The 10,857-nt window shown below is 43.8% G+C and overlaps 2 protein-coding genes across 2 annotated transcripts in view; both read right to left on the bottom strand.

Moving 5' to 3' along the window:
- Positions 1 to 2,892, bottom strand: part of LOC109305836 (interferon-induced GTP-binding protein Mx1-like) — a 24,866-nt gene extending 21,974 nt beyond the window's left edge. The window contains exon 1 of the mRNA XM_019528971.1: positions 2,748 to 2,892. Within this exon, the coding sequence (XP_019384516.1) occupies positions 2,748 to 2,789 (42 nt within the window). The 5' untranslated portion in view covers positions 2,790 to 2,892. The remainder of the gene's footprint in view (positions 1 to 2,747) is intronic.
- Positions 2,893 to 8,420: 5,528 nt separating this feature from the next.
- Positions 8,421 to 10,857, bottom strand: part of LOC109324973 (interferon-induced GTP-binding protein Mx1-like) — a 17,778-nt gene continuing 15,341 nt past the window's right edge. The window contains 3 exon segments of the mRNA XM_019557112.1: positions 8,421 to 8,965; positions 10,045 to 10,278; positions 10,701 to 10,763. Coding sequence (XP_019412657.1) covers positions 8,600 to 8,965; positions 10,045 to 10,278; positions 10,701 to 10,763 — 663 coding nt within the window. The 3' untranslated portion in view covers positions 8,421 to 8,599.

The following is a 10,857-nucleotide window of genomic DNA, read 5'->3' as shown; positions in this document are numbered from 1 at the left end:
TAGTTTGTCAGAAGCTGATTTGGGCATCAATGCCCCACTCTGACCTTGTTTGCAAACAAATACATCCTTCTGTGCCGACTGATGTCTGTGTGTCTGTGATCTCTGCGCGCCTCCAAGGAAACGAACCGCCTTTGTGCAACAGACCGGATGACCCAGTGCCAGGGGCTGGATCTGACCCACAGGCCAGGGGTTGAGTATTCCTGCACTAGACCATTGGGCTAAAAGGTAGCCAGGCACTATCTCCTTCTTTAGGGTCCTACAGTAAGCAATCATGTCTTTTCTGAAACTACAAATCTTGGCATTTAAAGCACAGTTATGAATGTGTAGCTGAAAGATCTATTCTGCCACAGATGCAAGCAGAATCTAAAATTTGCATATGTATAAAAAAAAGCCACTTCCGTGGTATTCAGATGTGTAAAGGTGAAATCAGATTTGGCTATAAATGCTTAAGTACTACTTCGGGTAACCAGTGCTCCAGCTTGGGGCATGCAGCATGTGGTTGCTCTGGCCAGATGCTGTGGAGGTGACAACTCTGGCTGGGACCCTGAACCTGGACTGAAGCTGCCACTGCCAGCACTGCTACTGGGTTGGGCTAGAACTGGAGCAACCATATGCTCTGTGCCCCAGGCTGGAGTGGGGCGGCAGTGTTGTTGGAGCATAGCACCTGTAGCATCAATCCCAATTCTGGTTTGGCGCTGGGGCTGGGACCACAGCAGCTGCCTGTTCCCCTGCAACCTTGTACTTGAATTCAAGATGAGTGGTTTCTCCCATGTTAAATTTGGAATCATGTAAATACAGTATTTACACACGTGCTTAGATGTGTGCACATACAGAACGACAAAGCAGTTAATGGAATTTACTCAGACAGGTAAAATTAAGCATGCATATATGGCAGGCATGCTGGTAGCAGCCTGGCTTGCTGGCTGGAAAGAGCTTTGAGCCATTGGTGGGACTTTCCCACCAATCAGGAGGCAATGGAGGAGAGGCTGCTCTGCCCCTTCCCAGGGTGGGGCAGAGGGAGAAGAGCCTTGGGCCTGATTGAGAACTGCACCTTACAGGTCCGGCAGACTTTGGGGACAGAGCCTCTGGAGAGAATAAAAGGACAGCATGCGTGGCATGCAGGGCAGACGCATCAAGGGACTCAAGAAGAGCGGGGTCCTAAAGAGTTGGGGAGAGCTGCCCAGTGGGCATTCGCCCAGAACCCCTGAAGACGCTGCTTGGAGATTCAAGCAGCAGGAGGCTCCTGCGGTGCACAACCTGGTGCATGGAGCCTTAGCCCTGGAAGCGGTTCAAGACCACTTGCACTACCTCGTGGTGCACGGACTGGTGCATGGAGCCTCAGCCCTAGGAGCCGCTTAAGGCGGTTTGGGCCTGGCATCCCAGCATGAGGCTGGGCAGCCGGAGCCAACAGCATTGCTCAGCATATCTAAAAGAGCCCTCAGTGCCGGGAGCGGGGCCTGGGGAAGCCCCGGCGTGAAGCCAGATGGCTGGAGCCAGCGGCAGCGCTGCTTGGCGTAGCCAACAGAGCCCTCAGTGCACAGGGCCACAGAGAGAGGACAACCCCCAGTGCAAGGCTGGATAGCCGGAGGAGGCAGCACAGTTTGGCCCAAGTACCCAGAGTGGGATGCCTGGCCACAAGAGGAGCAGGAGGCACTCCTGGGGAGAGGCCACAGGGAACCGACATCCAGGGGATGACCCTCACTGCTCTGGAGAGTGGGAGCGGGAGTTGCTGGGGAGTGGGTCCCACAGGGGCAGCGCCCCGGGAGAGGCCCCTGCGGGAGCTAGTTATACGGGGTCCTGGGTTGTGGGAGGGAGGCCTGGTGCTGTCAGAGGGAGGGGAGATTCTGGAGCCTTCCTTCTCCTCTGCCGGGAGGTGAGCCCAAGCCTGGACTCAAAAGAGAGGGGCTCCATGGGACACCCTGTGGGATACTGAATGCACCTCATATTTTGTGATTGATATAATGTTGATGTTAATATAATTATGGGTATTTTTTAAGATGTTCATATTGAGTTACCTGGGTGCTGCCTGTGTGTGCTTACTGAAATGGTACCTTGACTTACCTGTGTTTATTTGCTTTGTTGTCTGTATGTGCCTACTGCATTGTTACCTGACTGACTTGTGCTTACCTGCTGGGTTGCCTGTATATGTTTATTGAAGTGATGCCTTAACCTATCCATGCTTACCTGTTTCAGGATCTATCACTCCTCCCACTGGGGTGACTATGGGACTCACCTTGCTTCTTGGTTATAGGGTTTCCCTATCAGGTGTTGGTGCTGGGTGTGATACCCCAGAGGACAGTCAGTTCCCAGACCATCAACTATTTTAGAGTATTGTTTTTTGTCTATCCTTTGTAAATATTTATTTTCAGGTGTATTTTATATTTATATTACAAATCAATAAACTGTATATAGCTAAGTAACATTTGCTTGGCCTGGCTCTACTGAGGATAGAGGGATCTGAACCCAAATAAGAGCCTCCCTCTCACAGCACTATTGTCTGTCCACCTATCCCATCCAGTTGACAACAGGGCACACCCATGGGTGTACCTGGGCTACACATACAATTGTTTGAAGGATCCTTGCCCAGGTTTGCACTCAAAAAGAGAGAAACATACTTGATTTGTGTCTGCAAATTCTATGCGCAAAAATAAAGCCAGCCATTCAAAATCTGGCTCTAAATTACAGTATCTGAGAATTCATCCCAGAGAATCTGTCAGTTCCACACAGGTGCAAGATATTTGACTTACCGTAATCATTTCTTCGGAAGGGTAGATTTCCCCCTGCTGCATTTCTCTCTCTGATCTCCCTTTTTCTCGGATTCGATATGGTGCACTGTGGCCAGCCCTTGCTGAATACTCTTATTTCTCTCTGGAGGTGGTGTAGTTGTTGAGAGAGGTGAGGCTACTGCTGTGGGAGATCTTGAGAGTGTAAGTGCGGGAGCTGCTCGGAGCTGTGATGGGGACTGTGCTGCAAAACCTGTATTTGACAGGGGTTGGAATGTTATTGGAAAAGTTTTTTTGACGGACTGTTTCCAAAGAGTCCAGTAGTTGACTGTTCTTCTGTTGCTGGCTGTGAGCAATTGCACGCTCCCTGGCTACTTCTTTTCCTTTGTTAGATGAAGGTGTATAGCAACCACGGGTCTTGTGTATAAATTTTTCACAGAATAGTGATTAAGGCCTGGTCAAACAACTCTTCCTTATTGCTTCTGAAATAATACCCTTATTATTATCCTTATATTATCATGAGTGGATCCAACATTCAGCAGTAACAACAATGGTGAAATTCAAAACTATCCTGTCATTTATTTCCCAAATACTCAAGCTGTCTTGTCCCTTATCAGATCAAATCAGTAGGCTGTATCAATGAAAACGAATGGCTATTTGTACTTCATCAGTGTGCAGAGCTAGTCAGATAATACCACTTCCATTTAATGGCTAGAAATGCTTCTCCCACTGTCAGAAAGTTGTTTTTAAACTTTGCATGGATAAGGAATCAGAGGGCTGCAGCTGCACCTGCACCAGTGCACCTCTGATCTATCTATCCTTAGCTATCAATTATCACAGTGATGTATGGTCTCTCACTTATTTTCTTCAAATGTGAGAAATACCAGTCTTTGATTAGACTGTTTCCAGTGTATATTTGTGGATGAACCTCAGCTCACCTATGCAGCCAATATGCACAGCCGTGCAAATTCTCAGTGATTATTCCTTGGATGTAGCAACAGTACTGCCTAAGGCTAACATTGATCTTAATCGTCACCATATTGCTCAATCCCAGCCATGTAATAAAAATACAAAAATACATTTATATCAAATACTGAAATTCATGCAAGCAGAAAAATGATAAGACAAAACACAATTTAACATTAGCTATAAATAGGGTGCATCTACACACGATGCTACATTGCTACAGCGATGTAGCATGCACGGGTGTCTACATGTGACCAGCAGCTACTTCACCATACTGGCACACTTCCCCATTATAGCATGCCACTACATTGTTTTGGTGACCATGGAGAGGTAGTTGTCCCGGCTCTGCAGTGCTCACAGAAGTAGCAAACAACCTATTTCAGTCATACAAGCAAACAGAGATATGGAAAATGTGTGTGTCCAAAAGGAGACACTATTCTTTTTGCTATACTGGGCTGGTTGCCTTAGAAGTCTGGCCTCTAATTCCCCTGTTCTAGGTTATACTTTCTAACCTCATATAATTTCCCTACAAATAAATGACCTCCTATAGTACCCACAGTACTGAAAACAATTAGTGTTACCTATCTATCAAGCTGAATACTCCTAAAAAACCTCTAGCACCCTCAACACACAAATTCATATTATACAAATGCACCACACTTTAACACGTTAAAATACTGTCTCAGAAACAGCCTTAAGAAGAAGAAAGAATGGCTGTATTTTGTGTCCTTGGCTGATAAAAATGCTAATAGTTTTTTATTCCAGCCAGGATGAAATCTTGTGCTCAGTGTTTTGGATTTCTATGTAGTATCTGCTAGTAGAGGTACATTCAGCTATTAAAACACATTACTATCTTAAAAAGTAAGATGAAAGAGACTCTTACCAGCATAGCAGCTTGGACAAGGTGAAAGTGTTCACTAGATTGCATTCCCTTTTCTTAGCTCCTAACTCCACCCACAGCGCAGACAGAAAAGAGGAGAATTGAAACTATGAGATAATTATGTAGATCATGTTTCAGTTTCTCATCCCTCTCCATCAAGTTCCTTATTATTCTCCACAGGTAATCAAGAGAAATGAAACTAAATGAAGAAGGGAACTTATAGTGCCATACCTTCTCCTCCTCTATGGAATTTTCCAGGGACTTGAAACATTCAATTGTTTTCGACATCCGTGTTATACTTAATCTCACATCTTGTATCCATCCATGGTTAAAGCAACTTGTACATAAAAGTGATAGATGCAGCAATTATAGATACTTTCATACAGTGGTCCCCAACCTTTTTGGCAGGCATGTTGCATATTAGTCTGCACCCACTCCAAGGGCCACTCTGCTTCTTTATTCCTGACAATCTGCTGCTCTGCTTTCTGCCCCATTTGCCACTGTGCTGCTTGTTCCTTCCCCAGTCTGCCACATGTCACACACGGAGGCAGCCTACACCACTTGCGGCATATGTGTTACAGGCTGCCCAACCTTGCTTTAGTGCAAGATTGCCAAAGCCTCGATGCTTTTCCCTTTTAGGTACTCTCCAAGTAAGTAGTGCCAACTACAACCACTTGAAAACAATGCATCAGTCCACCAAAACTCATGATACTGACATAAAAACATGGCATCTCTAGAAACCGGGATTGTGATTTCTTGTACCATTAGCTAAAAAGGAGTGATTGCAATGTATACATGAGAGAACCTGAAGATGGACATGAAGTTCTTTCACTCTGTGGGTCAATCTGTGGGAGTTGTAACAGACCCTGGTGCAGAAGTGCAGGGTCATACTGTTACAGGGGTGTAGGTTGTAGCTGTGTTGGTCTAAGGACATAGCCAGGTCTAAGGACAATTTCAGGAACAGAAAACAAGTTAGGAGAAATATTCTTTGGACGTATAGCCTGCAACTGTATGTGCAAACCTATCAGGTAACTGTATGTTATATAACTCTGATATAATACTACTTTTTTTGCAACATCACAGATCCTCACAGGAGGTGAGAGGCTTCATACCAGCTATGAACTGACTGCCCAGAGGAATTTTCCATCTATTGACTCCCCTGTGAAATGCTATGAAAGATGAACTTTCATTTCTACCCAAGAGAACTTTTACAGTCTTTTCTCCAATGCCTGATGGAGGGTGTTTGTGCCCAAAAGTTTGCAATTAAAGATTTTTTTTTTTTTTGCAAAAATCTTGTTGGTCTACTAAAAGATATCATCTCTACTATGAGTCCTGCCTGGCTTTTTAAAAATAATTTAGAAAATTAATTAAGATTAAATAGTGTTATATCAGAGTTATATAACACACAGTTACCTGATAGGTTTACCCAAATAGTTGCAGGCTATATGTCCAAAGAATATTTCTCTTAACTTCTTTTCTATTCCTGAAATATAAGGCTATTTGCTGGAGCTGAAGCATATTGATCTGTCAAGGAGCTCAGTCGAGGGTCTTCTAGTAGCTATCTCGGCATAATACTTGGGAGATGAGGATGAACCTCTGTGTTAGAGACCAGGGTGTGGGTGCTCGGAGACAGTCACCTGACACATGAAATCTGGGACCAGGTTCTCAGGGAACTGGGAGCAAGCTCAGCAGCAAATAAATAGAAACCTCCCTGTATAATGCATAAGTAAATAACTGGCAAGTTTTGTCCTATCTTTTTTTGGCTCTTGTCAAGAACACTCCTTTTACCAGTGACTTGCTAGACATTCCCTTTTCGTTTTTGGCTCATGATCTTACCCCTCCTTCCCTTTGTGTCCTCAAATGACCCACATACAATTTTTCATCATTCAGACTTCATACAAGAAGTTCCTCTTTCTTTTATCCTCAATAACTGAGTTTTGATACAATTGAGTTTGCTTTGGTTGAAAGAATCAAAACTCAGATGTAGTGTCCTGGAAAATAAAGATACCACAAAGACAGCAATTGGAGGGACGGGTAGAGAAGCAAGAAGTAGCGGATGAAAAGACTTCTGGGGAAAAATAATACAGAGAGGAAGAGTAGGAAAGGGTAAGGGACTGAAAACAAGTGAAAGAGACGAGAATTTGATAGGGAAAGGTAAAGGAGGAGGAGAAGAGAAAAAAAGAAAAGAAAAAAAGAATGACAACTGGAAGGAAAAGCTATAAGTCTTGAAGGAGGCAAGAAGGAACTGGAAGGGACAAGTGTCATGGAGTTCCTCAGGAGGGCAGGAGTTTCTGTGGTTCAAGTATGTCAAGGCAACTGCAGGTACACTTGACGCTCAGCATGTGTCGCTCACATTAACTGACAGGAACATATGTGTGGCCCTCTCAAATACATTCGGTCCAGCAGAATCTTGTACTGACTGCCCCAGGGGAACCTCCCAACCCAATAAAAACCTTCCTTGAGATCTTCTTACTCCTCCCATGCTGTAAATATGACGCTTAGCACCTGCTCTAGGTATGGTGGGAACCTGGTAGATTTGTATACAGAAGGGTCTCCAACAAAGGTGATGAGGCCATGAAATGGCTTTATAAAGGAGGATGGGAAATGCTAATGCTAGAAAATCACTGAATACTGAGAATGACTCATGCTTTATGTATCATGAGGAGGAAGAGGAGCAGTTAGGCCAGGATGGGAATTGTCAGCAGAAAGTGAAAAACTAATGTGTCCCTAATCATCAGTGAGAACTAGGTTTTGATCCAAAGAGAAAGGTAACATGAAAAGTCAAAAACAGTCATTGTGTCAGTAACTTGGCTATGATTTGTATCCTGTTTTACAGAAAACAAATGACTAAAGTTATTTAAACAGGAAAACATGAATAGGAAAGAGACACCTGTATGTGGTAATTCAGTTAATTTTGGTGATTATGGTAGAGAACCCTTAACTTGAAGAACTTCTTGATTCCCCAAGGGTCTCAAAATTTGAATATTGCTATTTTAACAATAAATGTTCCCTCACTCTGATTTGTGAATAAGGAAATTAGCATTTCTCATCTTCACCAGAGGAGCTGAAGATTTCATGCCCTGAGCCCCTGCACCAAAGCTCTTTAGCCAAGTGACTCCCGCTCCTGGGGAGCTTGTAAATTCTCTAGGACAGCAACCAGCACGCTTTATAAGCCTTGGGCTGCAACAATCTGGCTCTGGTTGGACCTGGGACAGGTGGCTTTGATAGTGCAGCAGCAGCAACAGGGGTCTTTTGTCTATATCTGCATTGGCACTAGACAGCCAGGAGCTGCACCCATGCCACTGCTGCTTCTCTCAGCCCCATGCTCCCAAGCTGTGGTGTGGATGCTGCTTCCAACTGGTGGAGAACTGAGCCAGGGCTGGAGTGGACAGCTGGCAGTGCTGCTGCCTCTCTTCTGCCCTCCCCTCCCCACCTCCTAGTTACAATATGGGTGAAGCTGCATAGTGCCAGTGAATCTCCTCACTACCTAGCCCCAGCTTGGGCACAGGCATAAAGCCCTTCAGCTCCCTGGATCTGTTGGATCCAGTCCTCAGGCCACATGTTGCTGTAGGCTCCTGAACATGGCACCTTTGTGTCATTAGCTAATGCTGATGGCTGCACCAGCAAACCTTAACCGTGGGTCCCCTGGACCCAGAACGTTCACATCTGATTGAATGATATGAATCTAATCTTAAACATAATTAAATACAAGGTTTTAAATGTTTTGTCTCATTCCATAAAAGTAAATTGCATATCTTAATGAAAACCCCTATTAATATGTCTTCAGAAATGTATTGTCTGCTTCCAAGACAGACCAAAGAGTAATGAGGCTGAAGTAATGACACACCATATAAAACAAAACATACACTTCAACTATTTATTAACATATTCAGGATAATTCACCAAACAGGAGTCTTCAATGAGTCTCTACAGCAAAAATACACACACCATACAAAAATAAAATCCTACATCTAGCTGAACACCAACTCCAATGATTCAGGCATAAAAATGAAAGAAGATGTGCTGTTGCTTAAGCATGGCTACTTGAAATTGAGAACTTTGCTAAACATTGTTGAGCTTCTCTCAGGTGTTTAATACTTTCCCTCAAATTGATCCTGTCACTCGACATGTCTTTCCACTCTTTAAGAAGTATGTTGAACTGGTTTTTATCTTGCAAAAGTTGCAACGTAGCATTCTGTAATGTTTCACCATAGTCTTGGAGGACATAGGAACAAATAATTAAAGGAATTTGAATGGTAAGTCGATTACCTGTCCCCGAAGAGAAGAGAAGAGAATTCATAGGTTTAAAATCAAGGGGGAAGGATGTGCAAGAAAATATACAAAATGGGATTCTGCAATTCACAAACACCATATTTAGAGTTTTCCTTAGCTGAGGCTGGGAATATAACAGTATATTTCACTAAAATAAGACGTTTCCCTCCATTTAACTTGCTACCAGATTGAAATTCAGGTCTGCCTATGCTACACACAGAGAAACTACTGCTGTTTAGTTTACAGCTTCTGGAACAAGCTGCTAGGGGCCCTGGCAGACAGCCCAGCTTGGGCTGACTTCCTGGTTGGCTGCACTTGCCTGGGGTGTCTCCTGGCAGCCCTGTTCCAGCTGGTGGTCCTGGCTGGCCACTGCTTGGAGCTCTTGGTTGGCCACTGGGGAGAGGCCTCCCCCATTTGGTTCTACCTGGGGCCATAGATTGCAGGCTGGCCAACAGTTTTGGGGGTCTGCTCTGGTAAGCCTCTCTGACCCAGTGCTTTTTGATTTCCTGACCCTGCTCAGCTCTCGCCCTGGACTCTGGCTTCTTGGATTTCCTCTTGGATCAAGTAACTTGGTCTCTGGCTCCTGAACCCTGACTTGGCCTGTACTTTGGACTCTGCCTCTGGATTTGGTACCCCTTATATCTGGTAACTTGGTCCTGATTCCTACCTCCTGATTTGGCCTCTGTTTTGGATTCTGCCTCTGTCTCTGTCCCTCTTCTGGTAACCTACCTACTAAGCCAGACAGTCTAAGCTACATAAGCTTATGCAGTCTAGCCCTGGCCGCATAAAACGCAGAAGAGTAAAATTAGCCTTTATTGACCTTTGTACTGTCACATATATTTTGCTAACATACCCCAAGCTGGTTCATTTAAATCTGTCTCCAGTATCTCTACCCTAGAATGACCATAGCATACGATTTCCAAATATAGTATTACTCTTAGCAGTTAGACAACCATGAGGCCTAGCTGCAAGTGATTACCCTATGTTTCACTGCAGGTTTTGAACCACAGTGAGAACAAGCACCAAAAAGCAATAAGAAGGAACGTTTTGAATGTTCTTTATGGGCATAGGTCTTCTGTGCATGCTACCAATTCAGTATTTGCCACAAGACTTCCTTCCCTTTATTTAGATTCCCTGCTTTTTCCATGAGTATATCTTTTTTACAAAGCAAGATTTATTGGAAAAGAAAAGAGAAAGACTTACCTTGAAGTATGCAGTCAAGTGATAAGTCATTTTGTTAATAGAATACTGTTTTGGGGAATCCAGAGTGTAAGGGGAATAGAAACGCTGAGCAGATAGAGGAAGCTTCCTAGCTTCCTCTAAATCTCCACTGTAAAGTCTGTCCTGGCGGTAGACAATTCTTTCCATTTTGAACTGGGTTTGAATCATATTTTCAGCTGCTGCTTCTTGTTTTTGTTTTAGGTCTTCAATTCCACTCTGTCATTAAAAAGGGAAGAATGTTTTAGCATCTGAGACCTGTCACCTCTCAGCAATCTATAAAAGGAAGTACAACCCTACTGCCTCAATAACAACAAAGGTGAGCACTGAAATCAGTCACCACAGAAATGGGCTGATAAAGGGAAAGTGATGATTGTCCACTTCCTTCAAGATTGGAATCAGACTCTAATTCCATAACCTATGGCACTTTGTTCAGTATCTTTATTTGTTCACTGTATAAAACTCCATTATACGCTAGTCACTATCCTATAATAAGAATATTCTTCTGAATATAATAACATTGAGAAGAATTCATTAGCAATTAAAACAGCTGCATGGTAGATTGGCCAGAAATAAACCTGGATTTAAACATAAACCATTAATTATGACTTGGGTCAGAGACACATTATGTAGTTCCTTACCTTTGCTGCTCTGTGAAGAGCAAGGAAATTATCAAAGTGTTTCACAGCAATTTCGGTAAAAGTATCTCATAGATTCATAGATGCTAGGGTCGGAAGGGACCTCAATAGATAATCGAGTCCGACCCCCTGCATAAGCAGGAAAGAGTGCTGGGCCTAC

This window comes from Crocodylus porosus, unplaced genomic scaffold (genome assembly GCF_001723895.1).
Source record: "Crocodylus porosus isolate Cpor-Errol unplaced genomic scaffold, CroPor_comp1, whole genome shotgun sequence".
NCBI lineage: Eukaryota > Metazoa > Chordata > Crocodylia > Crocodylidae > Crocodylus > Crocodylus porosus.
This window is presented reverse-complemented; position numbering and strand designations above follow the sequence as displayed.